This window comes from Leucopleurus acutus (assembly GCF_964270905.1).
Source record: "Leucopleurus acutus genome assembly, chromosome: 15".
Taxonomy (NCBI): domain Eukaryota; kingdom Metazoa; phylum Chordata; class Mammalia; order Artiodactyla; family Delphinidae; genus Leucopleurus; species Leucopleurus acutus.
Window position 1 is genome coordinate 81,722,840 of NC_139157.1, and position 21,912 is coordinate 81,744,751.

General features: G+C 42.2%; 1 protein-coding gene across 3 annotated transcripts in view; it reads right to left on the reverse strand.

The window, feature by feature from the left end:
- Positions 1–21,912, reverse strand: part of SMAP1 (small ArfGAP 1) — a 150,558-nt gene that overhangs the window by 99,604 nt on the left and 29,042 nt on the right. For all 3 annotated transcript variants that reach the window (XR_014326791.1, XM_082855788.1, XM_082855787.1), the window contains exon 2: positions 3,397–3,530. Coding sequence is in view for 2 of the 3 variants with exons in the window: in XM_082855788.1 (XP_082711914.1) it covers positions 3,397–3,530 (134 nt within the window). In the remaining variant the exon portion in view is untranslated. The remainder of the gene's footprint in view (positions 1–3,396; positions 3,531–21,912) is intronic.

The window sequence follows — 21,912 nt, forward strand, 5'->3', positions numbered from 1 at the left end:
ACTTTTATTCAACAGGGTGACGGGGCTCAGAGATTAGATGTTTCCACATTTACTTATAAATATAGAAAATAAATAAATAAAACCAAAACGAAGTATCATCTTTGAAAATGAGAGACACGATCCCCATGACATGTCCAGGTGGTGGTGGGGAAGACCCAGAGCAGAACTGGCGACACGCAGTGAAAGCATTTCTCTTACTCTGTGAGCAAGTATCGCCCAAGCAGTTTCTATGCCAAATAACTTCTTACACCGTAAGGATATGGAACACTAAATCACACTGCGGTCTTCACTTTCCCCAATCTGAACCTAGACCCAGAGTTAATAAGAACAGACTCCAAAAGACAAAAGTTCCAATGCACAGCAACCTAAGGGAACAGAAATCAGTGCAGCGGCTGCCCCTGGGGGGTCCCGACTAGATATGGACACAAGGAACCTCTCCCTAGTGATGGACGCGCTCAGAGTATCTGTACCGGGATTCTGCTGACGCACAGTCAGCTCTGCCCATGCGTGGCCCCGTGTCCAGGAACTCCACCATTTCAGGTAAAGGACTTGAGCGTCCACGGATTTCGGTGTCCGTGGGGGTCCTGGCACCAACCTCCCAAGGATACAGGTTGACGACTATAAAGACATCTGCCAAGGTACGTAAAACTCACTTTTATCTGGATTCTCTCTGTAATTATACCTCTTTTTTTTTCTACGTAAATAAATAAATAATGCCAAGGGTGGATAGAATTGGATTGTAAGGAACACACCTACCACCACAGGAAATAGGATCTGCTTAAAGCTGAATAAGGAGTGACCTCAACAGACAATGGATGCCACTACCTCACCACTCATCTCTGAATGCCTTACCATCCAATACCACTAAACGTGAATTACTTCTCACAAATATTCTCAAAAAGTAATTCTTCTATACTCAGTAATACCACACAATGGGTCCATTTGTTTGTTTACTCAGTAGTACGTTTAGCAACCAATTCATCACAGCAGATTCACTAGGGAAGCTAATTGCTTAAGATCAGAAAGATACTCAGAGCAGCAACAGCGAGGGTCTGCACAGTGAACAGATGGCCTAATCCTACTGGTAACTGACAAGTCGGCGTTACCGAGTGTTCAAGACGTGCCCGTCTAAAAAGAGCACAACACTGTAAATCAACTATACCTCAATAAAAAGCGTGCCAGGCACCGTTGTAAATGCTTTACCCACGCTAACTTAGCTGGTCCTCACGGCCCCTGCAGGGGGACAGTTGCCACCCCACCTCGCAGACAAGGGCGCTCAGGCACCTGCGCTCGGGCGTCCTGTCAGCACCGCCCAGGCCTACCTGGCCATCTGGCTCCAGAGACAACTTTCTCAATCACTTTGCTCTGCGGCCTCTCTAGAACCAGCGGCCTTAAAACAACCCCTGTGCTCCGCAGTGTGGAGCCTGGGGTCTTGGCCAACCACTTCTTCCTCTTCACCGCACAGCAGTCCAGGGCCAGTTTCCGAAGAACAACTCTGGCTTTGCCTGCAAGCGCCGACAAGGCCCCCACAAGATCTGTCCGTGTGGTTAGGCTTCCCTGCTCTTCTTTAAAGTGAAACTTCATTGTCTCCTCAATTTCATTCTGCAGGAGTGCACCTACCTTTACCCTCCTCACCTGCGGGAGCAGCCCCACGGCTTACGGAGCCACACAGAGCATCCTCTGTGAGAAGTACTCATCAAAAATCTTGCATTCGAAAACAGTGATTCTTATCTGAAGAAGCTGACAGTTGGAACCATGCAAATGTGTTCAAATACCATTTCAAAGACTGTATGTTACTTAATAATTGCTTTCAAAATCCTTACACATTTAATAATATAGGATCTTACTTTGTACCTATAACCAATCCCACAGAAAACCAGTGAACTACAGCCCTCTGTTTGGGAAGTTATGCTCTAAACTATTAAAAAATAACAGCTGCCTACTTCAAATAACCTGCTACTCAACTCCTTTCAACAGCCTAATTGAGAAAAATAATATTTCTGGAGAATTTAATTGTCCAGGGATTTCACGTTTTCTCCTTAGTCTGAAATGAACCATTAAAAAGGCAATACACTGGGTCTTGAATGTTTTGTACCTCTATAATCCATTACAAACATCAAGCTACATTTTCAAGCTACATGTTTTCTTAAAAACAACTTAAACAATGTCATGAAATCTGTCACCACAGTTACTACAGAGATGTTACTAAGAACACTGCTTCATATAAAATGTTCAAAAAGCTCTGCTTCCTTGATTAACAAGTAAAATTTCTCTTCAAGGATCTCGAAAATACACAAGGTTTCATATTTCCTTTTATGCTCTAGCCAGCAAAATGTTCAAAAACTAGTCTAAGACTAAACTAAGTAAATTATGCTTGACTTTATGGCCTGAAAAATCTCTATTCTATTTTTTTCCTTTGAGTATTTTTGAGGTTTAATTTTTTTTAATATTTAAATGTTTGCTACATCTGGAACTTACTTTGGCATAAATATGTCTTCAGTATAGAAATTTTACTTCCTTTAACCAAGTCTATGTATCGTTTTTTAATGACCACACCCTCCCAGCATTCTATTCTATTCTTTCCACCCCCACCCCACCCCACCCAACCCATGCCAATTTTTGTGTTATTTTTGTTCTTTTATGATTGTGAGGTTTGTGTGTGTATCACTGAAGTTCAACTACATGTATCTGTATATTTAGGCTTCATGCTGACTAAAAGTAATTTGAAAAGGTCGTAAGAAAAAGTTATGTAATTTCACTGTGAACTATAAAATAAAACCAGTAGAAATAATCATTTTTACATTAGCAATTAACCTTAAGAACTAGCAAGTATGATTTTGAGGATTTAATACTGTCACACTGGAAAAAGGGCAAGCCCTTAAAATTACAAATTTCTCTCTAAAAAGCTAAACCGCTCGAAACAAGCCCAAATCAGTCACGAGAACATTTGCTAACTGGGCTGTCTTCCAACCCCTCGGCCCTATCTGCATGGAGAACACCCACCCCTGCACAGAAGGGAAGGCCTTCCAGTTAGCGCTCAGGAAGAGGTGGTCTGTTCTTTGTCTTTACCCAGGCGCCCTCTACTGACAGCAAAGCAAAACAGACTATGGAATTATACCTGGAAATTTCATCAGCACAAGGAAAATAAATTTATTTTTTAAATACTTCAAAATCAACATTTTAGGTAAAAATAGATTAAAAACTGACTTTACTATAGAACCAAGAAAAAATACACATCTGTGAACTGACAATTCAGATAACACTCGAATTTTGTATGTGGCATATCCATATTTCAATATACTACTTTTCAGTGTTAATCCTTAGGTGCAAGAAGGATTAAAGATTATAAATCCATTTTAAATATTTTCAATAATTTCTCGGTAGGGAAATGTTTACCTGGATCTGTTCCGGTGTCCATTGGTCTAGGTTGACTGACTTGACCCTGGATATATGAACCCCAAGATTCCTATGGATGCCAGCACATCTGATGCAAATAAACACACCAATATTCCAGGAAGCCCATCGAGGACCTAATTACAGAGAAGAAACAGAGAAAAGCTAGTATTAAAAAATAAAATAGGGCTTCCCTGGTGGCGCAGTGGTTGGAAGTCCGCCTGCCGATGCAGGGGACGCAGGTTCATGCCCTGGTCCAGGAAGATCCCACATGCCGCGGAGCGGCTGGGCCCGTGAGCCATGGCCTCCGAGCCTGCGCGTCCGGAGCCTGTGCTCTGCAACGGGAGAGGCCACAACAGTGAGAGGCCTGCGTACCGCAAAAATAAATAAATAAATAAAATAAAATAAAATATAACAGCATATAAGAAGCATTCTGGTTCTTTATACAATCATAATTAATGGAGGGTTACAGAATTCACACGTTCAAATTTTCAAATGGCACAGCAGCAGCTTGCTAAGAAGATGTGTGTCTTGGCTGTGCTGAAAGGTTATAAATCAACCTTCAAGAACCTTAATGAGTTTACTAATTTTCTTTTCCTAGCAGCTTCCCCCCAAATCTGTCTAAGAATTTAAAACTACTTTATGTGAACAGTTTACTCACTCACCATATTTGAACCAGGAGTAGTAATATCCCACAGTAAAAAGCCCTTTATTAAATGTGTAGGGTATTGCTTAAAAGATTACCAACAAGTAAAAATCAAAGAGGTTTTAAAAAATGAAACAGAAATTAGTAGGAAACAGACAACCAACCTAAACAGAAAAATGGACAAAAAGATACAAATGAGTAGCTCAGAAGAAATGTACGGCCAATAAACACATAAAAACCCTCACTGGTAATTAGGAGGAAATGCCCTTGAAAACTACAACAACTTCCATTTTGCAATCAACACACTGGGGCGGGCGGGGGGGGGGGGGGGGGGGGGGGGGGGGGGGGGGGGGGGGGATTTTTTAATCCATTAATACTAATTGTAGGATGAGAAACAGCAAGGACTGCCTCAAGAAGCCTTGTATCAACATGAATAAATCTCAGATAGAACCCTGAGATTAAGAAAACTTATAGATGAACTAAGGTGTGTTATAAAATGTTAGCTCTTTGGGTCATGGTCAAAAAACTCTGAAAAACACCGTAGGGAAACTCACCTAAGTATACAAGAATACAAGCCTCAGCTGTACTATTCTTCATATCTTTGAATGTATTATTTCTTGATAATTTTAAATGCTCTTATGATTATCTTCACATATTGCTTGTACAATTAAAGTAAAATGGAAAATAAAAGTACTATCTGGAAATTATATCAAATATTCAGAAGCTTATATATAACAGATTTCTATAAATCACTTGATTATGGAAAAAAATACAGTAAGAGGTATCAATAAAAACCAAGCTTTTCGGGGCTTCCCTGGTGGCGCAGTGGTTCAGAATCTGCCTGCCAATGCAGGGGACACGTGTTCGAGCCCTGGTCTGGGAAGATCCCACAATGCCACGGAGCAACTGGGCCTGTGAGCCACAATTACTGAGCCTGCGGGTCTGAAGCCTGTGCTCCGCAGCAACAGAGGCCGCGATAGTGAGAGGCGTGCGCACCGCGATGAAGAGTGGCCCCTGCTTGCTACAACTAGAGAAAGCCCATGCACAGAAACGAAGACCCAACACAGCCATAAATAAATAAATACATTCAAAAACAAAAACAAACAAGCTTCTTTAAAAATTCAGGTTTCTGTTTAAGTACATACTTTTTATCTAAAGGTGAGAGTGAATCTACAAAATACCACTGAGGCCAATAATTTCAACCCAGTAACACTAAACACATTCCCCCAAATTCCTTAGGAGGGAGGTTACGCATATACAATTTATGCCACAATATCCTGCTTTTAAATTTGAGAAGTGACACCTATAAGCTGACAAACATCTGGGACACGCTCTATTTAAATATGTTTGACTGTCGAGAGTGTCAAAATGAGTTAGCGGTCAACAGACCAGCACGGCCCATGTACTCGGCCACCTCTGAGCTGCATAACTTACCCTGGACTAGTAACAAACTGAGCTACCAGGTTCCCATCTGTTAGATGGAGTTAGAATGGCTGCCCTCAGTACTTAGGTGAGACACGTGTGGAAAACATTTTTAAAGTTTTAAAGCACTACTTAAGTGCAAGTTACTGTCATGTTAAGAAATTTCGATAATCAAAATACAATACCTTTCTTTCTCTAGAGAAGTTCCTACATTGGTCTGTAAAACAACTGTATCTCAACTTTCCCTCTCAGGCAGTGGGTCCAGAGCATGAGGAGAAAACAAAGATTTTCAACACACTCCAAGTGGGGCTTCATTGTTATTAAAATAGAATGATTCCCCTCAGAATAATCTGCTACAACCTCAGCCAAATACAAATGGAGACGTTTCTATACAGCACGATTTTCCTGATGTGAACACCATGGCTGAATAAACTTGCATAATGGAATATGACCGTCCATGCAGGTAAAAAGCTGTAGCACCCAATACAGTGGTGCATTTTTATAACAACAAAAGAAAGGGACTTTAATGTAAAAAAACCTGGCACAAGAATAACGCTAGCAAAAATTTTTAAATGGCTATATTACTATTGAGCAAAAGCTAGATATAATTAAATGTTAGATGATGTTTAGGTCTTATGAATTTAAGACTATGAAAACCATTTTATTGATTCCTGCAAGGGAAAAAAAAAAAACTTGTTATCACTTATGGGAAACTTTAGCCCCAATCACTTTTTAGCAATTGAAATAATAATGTAATTTTGTCAATGTATCTTTCTTTGGAACATAACTATCATAACTGAACAATATAGTCAAGAACCCCTAAAAATAGACTTTTAAAAGCCTAACCGAAATTACAAATGGGTTATCCACTCTATAAAATTAGCCTTGTGAGCTTAACTAAAAAGCTGGCTTGATAAAATAGTAGTTGCTTAACATGGTAGTCATGCAGTTACAGGTATGAAATCCTCATTTTCTTTCACCAAACTACTCAATGAGTACTCACCAATTCTGTGCCAAGTAAATGCTTTAAAAGACCATGGACACATGATAAAAAGCTAAGTTCCCAGACTCGGGAGGCCACACCAATATAAACAGGTATAACCATTTAAAAAACAATTTGGTGAAATGTAATCAAGTTCTAGATGAATAAACCCTTCCACCAGACAATCTGTTCTCTCTCTCTCTCTCTCTCTCTCTCTCACACACACACACGTGCTGACACACATACATAGATGTTTATCAATTTATAGTCATGATATGACACATCTATGTACACATACACATTCACACATACACAACACACCCTACAGCAATATTTTAAACAGCAGGTCATAATTCATTAATTTAATCTCAACAGGTATTCACTTTTAGAAGGAAAAAAGATATGAGTGCATCACACAAAGGGTAAATATAACTTTGTTAAACTTTTTTTAAAAAATCAGTTGACATACATATATATATATATACAGAAATCAGGTCACGTTATAAAGTGTTGTTTCTCTGGATCACAGTCAAATAAGACTGAAAACACTACAAACAAACTCATACATATATTCGGGACCTCCCTGGTGGCACAGCAGTTAAGAATCTGCCTGCCAATGCAGGGAACACGGGTTTCAGCCCTGGTCCGGGAAGATCCCACATGCCACGGAGCAACTAAGCCCGTGCGCCACAACTCTAGAGCCCGCGAGCCACACTACTGAGCCTGCGAGCCACAACTACTGAGTCTGTGCACCACAACTGCTGAGCCCACGCGCCACAACTACTGAAGCCCTCATGCTCTGAGGCCCGCGTGCTGCTACTGAGCCCGCATGCTGCAACTATTGAAACTCACGCACCTAGAGCCTGTGCTCCGCAACAAGGGAAGCCACCGCAATGAGAAGCCCACGCACCGCATTGAAGAGTAGCCCCCGCTCGCCACAACTTCAGAAAGCCCGTGTGCAGCAACAAAGACCCAACACAGCCAAAAATAAATAAAGTTATTTAAAAAAACTCATATATATATACTCAAGAAGCCATGTAACCAGAATATTTATAGCAGCATGATTTCTAAAAAGACTGACAATACCTTAAAAACGTTCAACACTATGATTATCTCCATACATGGAATATTACACAACAGTGAAAATGAATAGGCTGCACACATCAACATGGTTGAACGTTACGTTTGTAATCAATTTTAGCACAATGTAAGATATATGTAAGGGGCAAGGAGGACCCGAGCTACAGAGACAAGTCTGCTGGAAGGCGTGCAGGTCTCACAGAGAGCTTGAAATGAAGTTTAAAGGCTGTCTAGGAGGCCCCTGGCACGGAATATACCAAAACACATCTTGGCAAAGGCTAAACAAGGTGAGGATGGTAGGGGAGTCTGGGAGAGCTGAAGGGCAGGGCATTAGAGTAACGGGAAACTTTCAGGAGCTGACAGCGGAGGCAGCACAGCGGAACACCTCACACAGCAACAAAGGGACAGGCCCAGACCCCGTGGCAAGGCCCGCTGTCCTCTTGCAAGTTCACCACAGCACTCCCACTCACACATGCCCTTTCCTGCCTTCCTGCCTCTGCACGTGTTGCCCCTCCGCTCCGAATGTTCTCTCCAGGCCGCGGCAGGCCGGGCTCACTCGGCCACACACTGCCTCCTCCAGGTGACTTCGGTGACCCTGCAGCTCCAGCTGCCTCCCCCAGCTACCTCTCCCAGCCACTCTCCATCGTTCACAAGACTTACAACAGTCTCCTCTGAAGTTCACCTAAAAATCTAAGGTGAACAAAAAGACAAATACAGAAAAACACAAATAGATAAACAGCTGGAGGGTTTAACTATTTTAGCAGCTAAGTCTCCCACTAAGAAAAAGAAAAGAACTGCACGGTCAGTTCTAGATCGGTGTCTCCCAGCGCATGCACATCCCTGGGGATGTGACGAAAATGCGGATTCTAATCTGGTAGCCCTGGACGGTGCCTGAGACTCTGCAATCCTGACAAGCAACCCAAGATGCCCATGCTGCCACCACAGACCACATTTAGAATAGCAAGATTCCAGATTACTTTTTGTATAAAATGTCTCATAGATAAAATAGTCCGTTTTCTGCTGACAGCATCTATCTTCATTTGCCTGTGTAGTTTCTGTCCTTTTCCTCTTCCCATTTTATGTTGTTTGTTACCTCAAATTATCCCTTTTTGTGTTATGATTTTGTTACCAAATTGAAGTAGCTATAGTTATTTTCACTGCTTTCTTTTCCTTTAGCCTTTATGCTGTAATTAAATGTTTAACAACCTATTCTGATACAGTCACAATTTTCTGATTCTATTTACCACCTTACTCAAAGTTTGTGTACTTCTGCCTTCTCATTTCAGGTAGAACACGTCTTGTAAGGCAGGTCTGGTGGTGATGAACTCCCTCAGCTTCTGTTTGTCTGGCAGAGCCTTTACTTCCCCTTCATATCTGAAGGGTAACTTTACTTGGCAGAGTATTCTCGGCTGACAGTTCTTCTCTTTCGGTGTTCTCAAAATATCTCTCCCCTCTCTTGGCCTGTAGAGTTTCTGCTGAGAAATCTGCTGGTAGCCTAATGGGGGTTCCTTTACAGGTGACCATCCTTTTCTCCTGGCTGCTTTAAAATTCTTTCTTTGGCATTGACTTTTGATAGTTTTAATATAATGTGTCTTGGAAAAGGTCTTTTTGCATTGAGACAATTAGGGTTCTGTTAGCTTTCTGGGCTTGTATATCCAGTTCCCTCCCCAGGTTTGGGACGTTCTCGGCTATCATTTCTTTTAAAAAAAAAATATTTTTTTGGCTGCGCCAGTTGCAGCACATGGGATTGTCGTTGCAGCATGCAGGATCTTTTAGTTGCAGCATGCGAACTCTTAGTTGCAGCACGTGGGCTCTTAGTTGTGGCGTGTGGGATCTAGTTCCCTGACCAGGGATCGAACCTGGGTCCCCTGCACTGGGAGCGCGGAGTCTTAGCCACCAGACCACCAGGGAAGCCCCACAGCTATTATTTCTTTAAATAAGTTCTCTGCTCCCCTCCCCCGCTCCTCTCCCTCTGGGACACCCATCACCCTAACATTGCCCTTCCTGAATGACTCGGACAGTACTCTCAGAATTTCTTCATTTTGTTTAGATCTTATTTCTCTGTCCTCTTCCACCTGTATCATTTCTATCTCTCTGTCTTCGAGTTTGCTAATTCTCTCTTCCAGCTGCTCTGCTCTGTTTCCAGTGCCTTCTAATGTGTTCTTCATCTCCTTTATTGAGCTCTTCAGCTCCAGAATTTGTTTGGTTCTTTTTTTAGCGTTTCACTCTCTGCGGTAAAGTAATCCTTCTGTTCATTAATTTTATTCCTGAGCTCACTGAACTGCCTTTCTGACTTTTCTTATAGCTTGTTGAGTTTCTTCATGACAGCTATTCTGAATTCTCTATCAGTCAGACTGCAATATTCCACGACTTTAAGTTTGGTTTCTGGAAATCCATCGTTTTCTTTTTGTGATGCCGTGTTACCGTGGTTTTTCATGTCACCTGATGAGGTGTTCCTCTGCCAGTGCATCTGAAGTAGTGAACACCTCTCTTCTTTAAATAAAGCTTTTCTCCAACTTGATTCTAATGGTTCAACTGGTTGGTAATTAGAGGCCTTTCTTTTGTTTTCCAGAAGGTGGCGCTAGGGCCCCAGTGTTTGGTTTCTCTTACCTGCACTGCCTCTGATCACATAGGAGGCTCTGCACTTTCCACCCTCCACCACGCCCGTCAGAGGTGTCCCTGGTGCCCTCCGTGACGCTGCTCATGACTCCAGGGTCGCTGGTGCCCTGATGCTCCCGGTGCTGCTGTACTGGGCTGCCACCTACGGCACTGGGATGGTGGCATCCCCACCTCGTCCAGAGTCTCCTGGCTTGCAAGCTCTGCTGCCACAGGGGAGGGTTTAGGGGGCAGCCAGGGCCATGGGGTTGTCAGGTATGCACAGGCCGCCGAGTCAGGGGCGCCACCATGACTGGAGGACCAGGGCCGCAATCCCCCTCCACTGCTGCCCGGCTCCCTGTGACCATGGGCGCTACTGCAGCCGAGTGGCCAGGCGTGTGCACGGCCTTCTCTGCTTCTGCTGGGTTCTCTGGGGCTGCAGGCTCAGCCGCCATGGCTATGGGTCCGGGCTCACAAGCACTGCCTCAGCTGTTCCCCAGTTCAGCCTCCTCTGTGTGTTCCAGTCCACTCGCCTTTACATGGACAGATGTGTGGAACCCCCTGCATCTGGGGTGCTAGGCGGTGGACCTATGTTGAGTTATAGGCGTTTTACTGGTTGTAGACGGAGCGGGGAAGACAAAGGGGGTGTCTCATGCTGCCACGATGCGGACCTCACGCTCCGACTCTAGATTATGCTTGACAAAGTCTTAATCTCAAGCACTCTGCATACTTCCTGATCTGCTTTCATTATTCTTATTGAGTGTGTGACTTAAGCTGTGAAAATTTATTTTAACAAACTAAGAATCAAATCTGCTGAGGAAAAGAAGTCAAAAGTTTATTGAGAATTCAAATATTGGGCAATATTAAATTATCCATATCACCATCTCACTAAACACAACACAAATAAGCTAGCACCAACTCAACTCATATGAGTCAGCTGATAATCTCAACCACACGAAAGCAAAGCTCCATTAACAGAACAGAAGGTACTATCTGGCCTCACTGATGTTATGGCACCTTGATTCATATTCATCATCAGTGAATCCTCAAGGACCACTCACAATCCAAACACACCCTGTTCAAAGACTGATAAACGTGGCAACAGTAAGAATGGAAATGAACGAACTTGAGAATCACCAGGAAGAACTGACAAGACTTAGTGACACAGTAATAGGCAGAAGGCACAGACCCAGATGCCTGCAAGTTCTGCTTTAAAGCATAAAGGGATCTAAAGCATACAGGTCCTTGCAGAGTCACAAAGCTTTGCAGGAAATCTGTTGAATGCTTTAAATAACAGTGACGCATCGAGATGAAAATGTCCAGCAAGCAATCAGGAACAGAAGACTAAAGCTCAAACTGGAGGTGTAAAGCACTGCCTTCAAGAGGACACCTGCAGTCTCAAGAACAAAAAGAGCAAAAAAAGAAGAACGCTAAGTCTTATGGAGACAATGAAGAGCAGTGCAAAACCAGAGAAGGCCCGAGTTAAAATTTAAAAAAAAAGATGGTCAAAGTGTCAAAAATTTCAGAGAAGTCCAGAAGAATGGAGCTAGGACAGAACGTGTGGGTCTTCGTTTCTGTACGAGGGCTTTCTCTAGTTGTGGCAAGTGGGGGCCACTCTTCATCGCGATGTGCGGGCCTCTCACTATGGGGGCCTCTCTTGTTGCGGAGCACAGGCTCCAGACGCGCAGGCTCAGCAGTTGTGGCTCACAGGCCTAGTTGCTCCGCGGCATGTGGGATCCTCCCAGACCAGGGCTCGAACCCGTGTCCTCTGCATTAGCAGGCAGATTCTCAACCACTGTGCCACCAGGGAAGCCCGGACAGAACGTGTGGATGTGTTAACTGAGAAGGCATACGTGACCTCATGGAGAGTAGGCAGGGAAAGACGGACTGAATTCATTCATTCTGAATTCCATTACCAGGTGGAGGGGGGCAGGAATTTACCTAATCTGAATCCCATTACCCAATTAAACTCTTTCTCCATTTCAGTGTCTAACTCCAAACCTTTACCACACCTATAATCTTGATCCTTCAAAAATCAACTTTTATTTTGCACTACTCCAAATTACACACTCGGGGAGCCAACTGGTTAGTCAGAAATCAGAAGACTCATTGCTTTCCCTAGAATACAACTCAGTTATCCAGGCTTAAAACTTTCCTGCACACCATTTCCCTTGCCTAGGATGTTCTGCTTGTGACCACACAAATCCTACCTCATCTTCAAGGCCTAACCAGAGTCCCATATTCTCCAAAAAGCCTTTCCGTATGACTCCATACCTCCATCCCGCCTTCCTATAAATGTCTATAGCCCATGACAGCTTCTCTCACACAATACACAGCAAGTACCTGCTGTTTCTTCACTTGTACTTAGTCATGTCTACTAGAGTAAATGGTAAAGTTCTCACCAGGAAGGCTCTCCATGGCCTGCATCACCTAGCGTAAGGTCCAGATAAAGCAGCAGGCAGCGCAGTAAAAACTCCGCCAAGTCTGATGACTTGGTCAAATACACAAGTTCTTTAATACCTGAAGCAATCCATCTGTTTATTTAAAAATGGAAGCACAGGCAAAACCTATGAGGCACAAACTGTTCTTTTTAATATCCTTTTGCCATTCTTCCTTTTAATTAAAAAAAAAGCCCCCAAGTTTTAACTACAGACATGGCTGCCCAGACAGAGACTCCATTTCTCAGCTCCCCCTGCAGCAAAGTGTGGTCCCATGACCAAGTCCTGGCCAGTGGAATGTGAGCTGAAATGATGTGTGCTGACATTATCCATACTGGGCCTGTTCCCCTTGCCTCTTCCCCTTCCCCATGAGCTGAGAAGATGGTAAGAAGTGAACAACCTGCTACCTTGGATCCAGATATGCAAGCCTCATGGTGAAGAGGACAGAACTACTAGCTCATCTCCAGATTAATGTGAAGAAACAAACTTCTATCCTGTTGAAGCCACAGTATTTGGGGGTCTTTTTGTTACAACAGCTAAGCCTGTAATCTACCTAATTCAATGTGCAGTATATTTGTATGTTGGCAGCAGTCATAAGAACGTACCAGAGATTTATTCCTTACTTCAGAGCCAAAATTGTAAGAAGAGGTGTTTACGAATAATAAAGCACATTTTCATCAAACCTTAGTTTTCTAGACTCAATTTAAATCACCAAATATGTACTAAGTGTCTAGTTTCACCAAAGTATTAAATGAAGGAAACAAAACACAGATCCTGCCTTCAGGGAGCTTGCACTCTAATAAGTCATTCAGTGGTTACAGTGTAAGTGCAAAGGATGTGGAAACACAAGAGAGGAAAAGATGAATGTAGGGCGGGGATATTAGTACAGCCTTTGCAGAGACAGTGGCAATTCAGGTGGTCACTAAAACGTAAGTCCAGTTACAGAAGGTAAGGACTGGACAAGGTATAAGGACAAGGTACATTCTACGTAAAATGCACAGTGGCCCTCCCACCTTGAAGAGCTTCAGCTGTGCTGTAATGCTGCAGCCAAAAAATACAATACCACAGCACCTGATTTCTGCTAAGTTTCTTTATTTAAATACTGATTTGATTTTTTTTTTTAGGTTGTGATATATATATATGCACCTAAAATTTGTATAGTACAAGTGACTACTAGCTTTCAGATAGAGATTAAAGACAGTTTTAAAGCACAGAAAGTAGAAAGACTGAGGTTTCCTGAATGAGAAACCATTATATATCTAAATAATGTAAAAACATACTATATAACTAAAAAAAAAGAACAGGAATTTTACTGAGAATTCATTATACTTTCCTTATAGATCTCATACCATTTGAGAAATAAGATGAAATCGTATGCTCTTCTGAGAAGAAACTTCTCAAGTTTCTGATTACCATGACAGACCAGCAAACAGAAAAGCTTCTTTGAATCTTTTATGAGGAACAAAGAACATATCTCTAACTGCTAACGTAACTTCCTATCAAGACTTAATCCTTCCATAAAGCCTTCTCCAATTCCCCTAAAACTTTTTACATAACATTTATCACAGTGATTTACAGTGAACTGTTTTAGCTGTCTTTTCTGTGACACAGTGATCTCTTTGAGCACAGAGACTTCATTTTATTGATCTTTGCATGCTCTGTACCCAGCACAACGTCTGGTATAAAACCGTAGGTAGTCTCTAGCTTACAAATGATACCTAAGACCTTGTACCACCGGAGTTACTGCTGCCAAAACATGCAGGAAAGTATTTTTAGAGGAAACTAACATGTTACTGAACATGCAAGACATTATTCATTGTATTTCTAGGAACCCTGCCTGATTTAATCCTAATAAACATATGAGGTAGATAATATTACCACACCATTTTCAGGACTGAGAAGTTTTGGGCCAAAACAAAGGAAAAATGCTAGAAAGCGGGAGAGAGAGCTAAGAGTATGCCATGGGCAGATGCCAAACTGCACTTGTGAATACGCTGCATCTCCTACTATGATAATTCCATCCTTCCAAACAAAATTCCCTTCCACTGGATGACTGGTTTGAAATGCCAAGTCACTTATTGTTGAAGCTAGTAATACAGATTTAAAGATGCAAATAATCTCTTTATCTCTGTAGAAGTATCAATTCTTCCCACATTACTGTAAGTTCATTTAATTCTTTCCTCATAATACCCAAGATTAGAGGCAGTAAGAACTGTATTTGGTCTGGTTTTATTTGTTGGAGAAGGAAATTGCCAAGGATAGAGAATTTTGACCAAGGGGAACAGAGGGGAGGAGGGCAAAATCACCTGGGACGGGAAAGGTAATCCACACGGCAGCACCCTATGAGTGGTGGCTGGGTTTCTAGGGAAAGGGAGACACACCAAGCAGTAGAGGGGTCCTGAAGAGGAGCCACCTACACCAAAACGCGGCCAGGACCAAGGCTGAGCCGAGGACGACGGCCTTTTTGTTTCGCTGCCACGAGGCGCTTCATTCCTCACCCAGGAGCACTGACTGCCTTTCACGGCTCACAGTCGGCTGTTTTGGGCCAGGTCTGCTTAAGGACGACCAAGAGAGCCAGCAACAGCCCATAAGACATGTTTTCCACATGTAAACAGCTAAACCACTAACCTGCAAAAGAACCAGTGTGGAGGTAGGGGTGGGGGGGCGCGAGCCTGCGGGTAAGCGTGAGGGATCTTTCTGGAATGACAGGAATGTGCTAAATGTGCTAGCGGTGCCGTTACAAAACTCCGCTAATACATGAAAAATCACTGAAGTATACACTTAAAAGAAGTGAATTTTAAAGCATGTAAATTATCATCTCAGTAAGGCTGCTTAAAAAAAAAAACTTTATACGTGTCTTTAAATGTGGGAATGAAATATCATACATTCCTTTTACTACTTTTTCTTTAATTTACCAAAAAAGGAAGAATGGCAGCCAGTAGGGGAACCAGTAGGCTGAAGTTGAAAAGACGTTACAGGGTGATCTCAGGACGTAAGGTCTGGCAGATACACAGAAGCGTCGGCCAGGAAGACACGGACACAAATCGTGTTAAAACGGTTTCATAATTAAACCCATAAGTTTAAACAGTAGTTCCATTAATACTATTTCAACAGCAGTTATTTTAAAGTGCCAAACAGCTTCTTCCAGCAAACATACTCAACAGAATGTGTAGTTCACTTTTTAAAAAAATTATTTCTATACAATTTTTAAAGGTTGCACTCCATTTACAGTTATTACAAAATATTGGCTATAATCCCCATGTTGTACACTACATCCTTGTAGCCCATCTTACACCTAATAGTTTGTACCTCCCCCTCCCCCTATCTTGCCCCTCCCCCCTTTCCCTCTCCCCACTGGTAAACACCAATTTGTTCTCTATATCTGTGAGTCTTTGTTCTTTTTTGTTTTATTCACTACTTTGTTGTATTTCTTAGATTCCACATATAAGTATTTGTCTTTGTCTGACTTACTTCACTAAGCGTAATACCCTCCAAGTCCATCCATGTTGCTGCAAATGGCACTACTTCATTCTTTTCTATGGCTGAGTAATATTCCATTGTATATATGTACCACACCTTCTTTATCCATTCATCTGTCAATGGACACTCAGGTTGCTTCCACATCTTGGCAAAGGTAAATAATGCTGCTATGAACACTGGGGTGCCATGTATCCTTTCGAATTAGTGTTTTTGGTTTTTTTAGATACATACCCAAGGGTGGAATTGCTGGGTCATATGGTAGTTCTATTTTTAGTTTTTTGAGAAGCCTCCATACTGTTTTCCACTATGGCTGCACCAACTTATTGGGCTGGCCGAAAGTTTTGTTCATTTTTTTCCATAAGATGGCTCTAGTAGCACTTAGTTGTCTTTAACGTCATTCGAAACAATTCTGTTAGATTGTATGAGACAGCTTTCATATCAGCGTGCATTTAAAAAGACTTATCAAAATTGGTGAATTATTGTGGAGCCATTTTAATATTGAAGATGGAAGAAAAAAAGCAACATTTTCAGCATATTATGCTTTATTATTTCAAGAAAGGTAAAAACGCAACCAAAACACACAAAAAAATTTGTGCAGTGTATGGAAAAGGTGCTGTGATGGCTGAACGTGTCAAAAGTGGCCTGCGGGGGCTTCCCTGGTGGCACAGTGGTTGAGAGTCCGCCTGCCGATGCAGGGGACACGGGTTCGTGCCCCGGTCCAGGAGGATCCCACATGCCACGGAACGGCTAGGCCTGTGAGCCATGGCCGCTGAGCCTGCGCATCCGGAGCCTGTGCTCCGTAGCGGGAGAGGCCACGACAGTGAGAGGACCGCGTACCGCAAAAAAAAAAAAAAAAAATGTGGCCTGCAAAGTTTTATGCTGGAGATTTCTTGCTGGACGATGCTTCATGGTCGGGTAGACCAGTTGAAGTTGACAGCAATCAAATGGAGACATTAACTGAGAACAAGGAAAGTTATACCACGCGGGAGATAGCTGACATACTCAAAATATCCAAATCAAGCACTGAAAATCATTTGCACCAGCTTGGGTATATTAATCGCTTTGATGTTTGGGTTCCACGTAAGTTAAGCGTAAAAAACCTTCATGACTGTATTTCTGTGTCCAATTCTCTACTTAAACGTAATGAAAACGTTCCATTTTTAAAACAAACTGTGACAGGTGATGAAAAGTGGATACTGTACAACAATGTGGAACGGAAGAGATCGTGGGGCAAGGGAAATGAACCACCACCAACCACATCAAAGGCCAGTCTTCATCCAAAGAAGGTGATGTTGTGTATATGGTGGAACTGGAAGGGAGTCCCCTATTATGAACTCCTTTCAGAAAACCAAATGATTAATTCCAACAAGTACTGATCCCAATTAGACCAACTGAAAGCAGCACTCGACAAAAAGCATCCAGAATTACTCAACAGAAAACGCATAATCTTCCATCAGGATAATGCAAGACTCCAAGTTTCTTTGATGACCAGGCAAAAACTGTTACAGCTTGGCTGGGAAGTTCTGATTCATCCGCCGTAGTCACCGGACATTGCACCTTTGGACTTCTATTTATTTCAGTCTTTACAAAATTCTCTTAATGGAAAAATTTCAATTCCCTGGAAGACTGTAAAAGGCACCTGGAACAGTTCTTTGCTCAAAAATTTAAGAAGTTTTGGGAAGATGGAATTACGAAGTTGTCTGAAAACTGACAGAAGGTAGTGGAAAATGGGTGAATATGTTGTTCAATACAATTCTTGGTGAAAATGAGAAATGTGTCCTTTATTTTTACTTAAAAACCGAAGGCATTTTTTGGCCAACCCAATACATTCCCGCCAACAGTGCACAAGGGCTCCCTTTCCTCCACATCCTCACCAACATTGGTTATTTTTGTTCTTTTTGATGATGGCCATTCTGACACGTGTGAGGTGATATTTCATTGTGGTTTTGATTTGCATTTCTCTGCTGATTAGCGATGTTGAGCATCTTTTCATGTGTCTGCTGGCCGTCTGCATTTCTTTTTTTTTTTATTATTAATCTATTTATTTAATTTTGGCTGTTTTGGGTCTTCATTACTGCGCGCAGGCTTTCTCTAGTTGCGGCGAGCAGGGGCTACTCTTCATTGCAGTGCGCGGGCTTCTCATTGTGGTGGCTTCTCTTGTGGAGCACAGGCTCTAGGCGTGCAGGCTTCAGTAGCTGTGGCACGTGGGCTCTAGGGTGCGCGGGCTTCAGCAGTTGTGGCTCGCGGGCTCTAGAGCACAGGCTCAGCAGTTGTAGCGCAAGGGCTTAGTTGCTCTACGGCATGTGGGATCTTCCCGGACCAAGGATCGAACCCATGTCCCCTTTGTTGGCAGGCAGATTCTTAACCCCTGCACCAGGGAAGTCCCATCTGCATTTCCTCTTTAGAAAAATGTCTGTTCGGTTCTTCTGCCCATTTTCTAATTGGGTTGTTTGTTTTTCTAATGTGGAATTGTACGAATTGTTTACATATGTTGGATATTAACCCCTTATCAGTCATATCATTTGCAAATATCTTCTCCCTTTCAATAGGTTGTCTTTTCGTTTTGTCGATGGTTTCCTTTGCTATGCAAAAGCTTTTAACTCTAATTAGGTCCCAATTGTTTATTTTTGCTTTTATGCCCTTTACGTTTTTAGGAGACAGATCTAAAACATATACTGCCGTGATCTATGTAAAAGAGTGTTCTGCCTATGTTTTCCTTTTTAGTTTATTTTTTAAAACACTAAATATTTTAACATACAATATTTTACTAGGAAGGAAATAAAATGTTCTTTAAAATATCCTTTTTTGGGCTTCCCTGATGGCACAGTGGTTGAGAGTCCGCCTGCCGATGCAGGGGACACGGGTTCGTGCCCCGGTCCGGGAAGCTCCCACATGCCGCGGAGCGGCTGGGCCCATGAGCCATGGCCGCTGAGCCTGCGCGTCTGGAGCCTGTGCTCCGCAACGGGAGAGGCCACAACGGTGAGAGGCCCGCGTAGCGCAAAAAAAAAACAATTAAATTAAAAACTAAATAAATAAAATATCCTTTTTTAAAAAATCTGAAAGTAACATTTTGGTATGACCTACTTGTCTATGGTTGATCTACCTCATATTCACATTTTTCTGTAAAGTGGCATCAGTAATGCAACAACATGACAAGTAGGGATAACATCTGACAGTTTGTGCACAACTTTTCAAGATTCAAAAAGAGTCACTACAATGCTGATTACAAGACAGGTTCCACGTGCTATTTTAATCAATCATTTTCTGGAGGCGAGAATATGAAGCATTAATACAGCCAAGTGAGTGTGAACACTCAAAAATGAGCTCACAGCAACTTTCTACCTTAGGTAGTTAATTTCTTCTCCTAAAATTTGTCTGAAACAGGACTGACATTAAATAGTTTAAAAGGGGGTGGGGGATTTTTGTTTTATTTTTTTCAGAAAAAAGAAACGACCTGGGCTTCCCTGGTGGAGCAATGGTTAAGAATCCACCTACCAATGCAGGGGACACGGGTTTGAGCCCTGGTCCGGGAAGATCCCACATGCTGCTGAATAACTAAGCCCATGTGCCGCAACTACTGAGCCTGCACTCTAGAGCCTGCGAGTCACAACTACTGAGCCCAAGTGCCACAACTACTGAAGCCCGCACTCCTATAGCCCGTGCTCCGTGACAACAGAAGCCACCGCAATGAGAAGCCTGCGCACTGCAACAAAGAACAGCCCCCACTCGACACAACTAGAGAAAGCCCGTGCGCAGCAACGAAGACCCAACACAGCCAAAAATAAAATAACTTATAAATAAATAAACAGTTTAACATGGTCTGCCTGGTCCACGTGAAACCGTGAGGAAAGGCAAGTTCAAAACGTGCTATCAGTAAACATGATCTTCACTAAAAACAAGGAATTAGCTCACTAGTTTTAACTTAAAATAAAAATCCACTTGGGAAAAATACTTTTTTTTAGTACTACAAGACTTAATTTTTTTGTTTCTGCTGCCAGAATACATGTTGGTAGTTATAAGAAAGAGGGTGCAGGCATGAAAGAACAAAGTAAAGAAGCCAAAAGTGAGTTACTATTTTATAAAGTCAGGGAGTATACACAGCATAGTTGTGAAGAACAGAGATTTTTCAGACTGCAGGTAACAGCCCATTATGTGTTATATCTATTCTGGGTTAAACATAACAATACAGAACAGAACAGAGTGTGCGACATTACAGTAAGAGTCACTATCCACAAAACAGTTCTTTCAGTCATACGTACGTATGTACTGACTCACCATGTGAAATGTTTTTTTCTCAATGTGTCTCCCAGACAAAAGTTTGAGCCACTGCTGACTCCACCATTTTATTGTGTGAGTTTGGACCCCTCCCTAAGCTTTGGCTTCCCTATCTGTGAAATGGTGCTGAAAATAGAAAGCTGACAATAATGGTTGTGGAAAACATCAAATGAGATAATCTTCATGAAACACAGTATCTGACACAAAGTAAGCTCTTGATAAGTATTAATTTTTCATTAATATATAACCCAATTAAGCATGCTAGGTATTACCCCTCTGAAGATTGGCTTGTTAAGATTTTTCATTTTAATTTTTAAGTAAGATCACTTGGATCATATAAAGATAAAAACCAAAGCAATAAACCCCAACAGTAAATGTTTTCTTAAAGAAATCAAAATAAGATCCACCAACTTTGCCGTCAAAATCTTGATCTATCACCAGCCCAAGATTTGAACAGAATGGTAAGGTTTGGCGCCTCTGTTTCCCTTTGGGTGTTTCTAATTACACCATTATCCAAAACTTTTTAACTTTTTAATCTCCCTAACCAAGCGTCATCACTCTTCCCCATTCAGGCCTTCATTCCTTGGTAAACATGCCAAACTGCCACACTTCACACAATCGTAGTGGACCTTGGGTTCATGAAGTAGTTACTCAATGAAGGCAGCATAACAGCTCTTCTACAGAGAAAGACCCGCGTCTGAACAGCCAAGACACTTAAACAGCTATGAACTACAGACAAATTATGTGACCCCTCTAAACGTCAGTTTCCAAAACTATCAAACAGGGCGACTTCATCTACACTTTTTAGGGTCCCTTGAAATTACAGCACCTAGCACAGAGGGAACTATACATGTCAAGTCTAGTCCCCTTTACTGACAAGGCCATCCTGTCACTCCTTAAACATTTCAATAGAGTGTTACCATCTTGCAGCCTACACGAACCACACTCAATTATATCTATCAGAAAATTCTCTCTTATACTAATATGAAAATGCCACGAGTTCAAAGGAGGAACAGATCAGGATGAGCTGAAGCAGCAGGACGCAGTTTCATTCAAAGGCAGCTTCCGGAATGCAGTGGGACCTGAAGTGGGCCAGGGGAGACGGATGAGGGTCAGATGAGCAGAGAAAACTTAGAAGGTTAATCGTTCATTCACTCATTCATTGACTCACCATCATCAAAAATGTGCTGAATGCTTATTATGTGCCAAGAACTTTCTAGATGGTGGGGATCCAGAAGGGAAATAGAACACATGAAAGTCCCTGCCCTCATGAGCTACGTGTTCCAGTGGAGCAAGAGAGAGACACAAACAAGCTGTAAAATATTTAGGATCTCAGATTGTGATAAGGGCTATGGAGAAAAGAAAATTAAGTGGGTACGGAGAATAGCAAGTGCTTAGAAAAAAAGCTGGGATGCAATTTTAAATACAACGGTCAGGGAACACAACACTGATGAAGTGGCATTTGAGCAGAGCCCCAAAGCAAGGAAACAGGCAGATATCTGGGGAAAGGGTTCCAGACGGAGAGAATAACAAGCACATAGACCCTGAGGTAATTCCAGTAGGACTAAAAACCACACACACACACACGTAGAGTGAAGGCA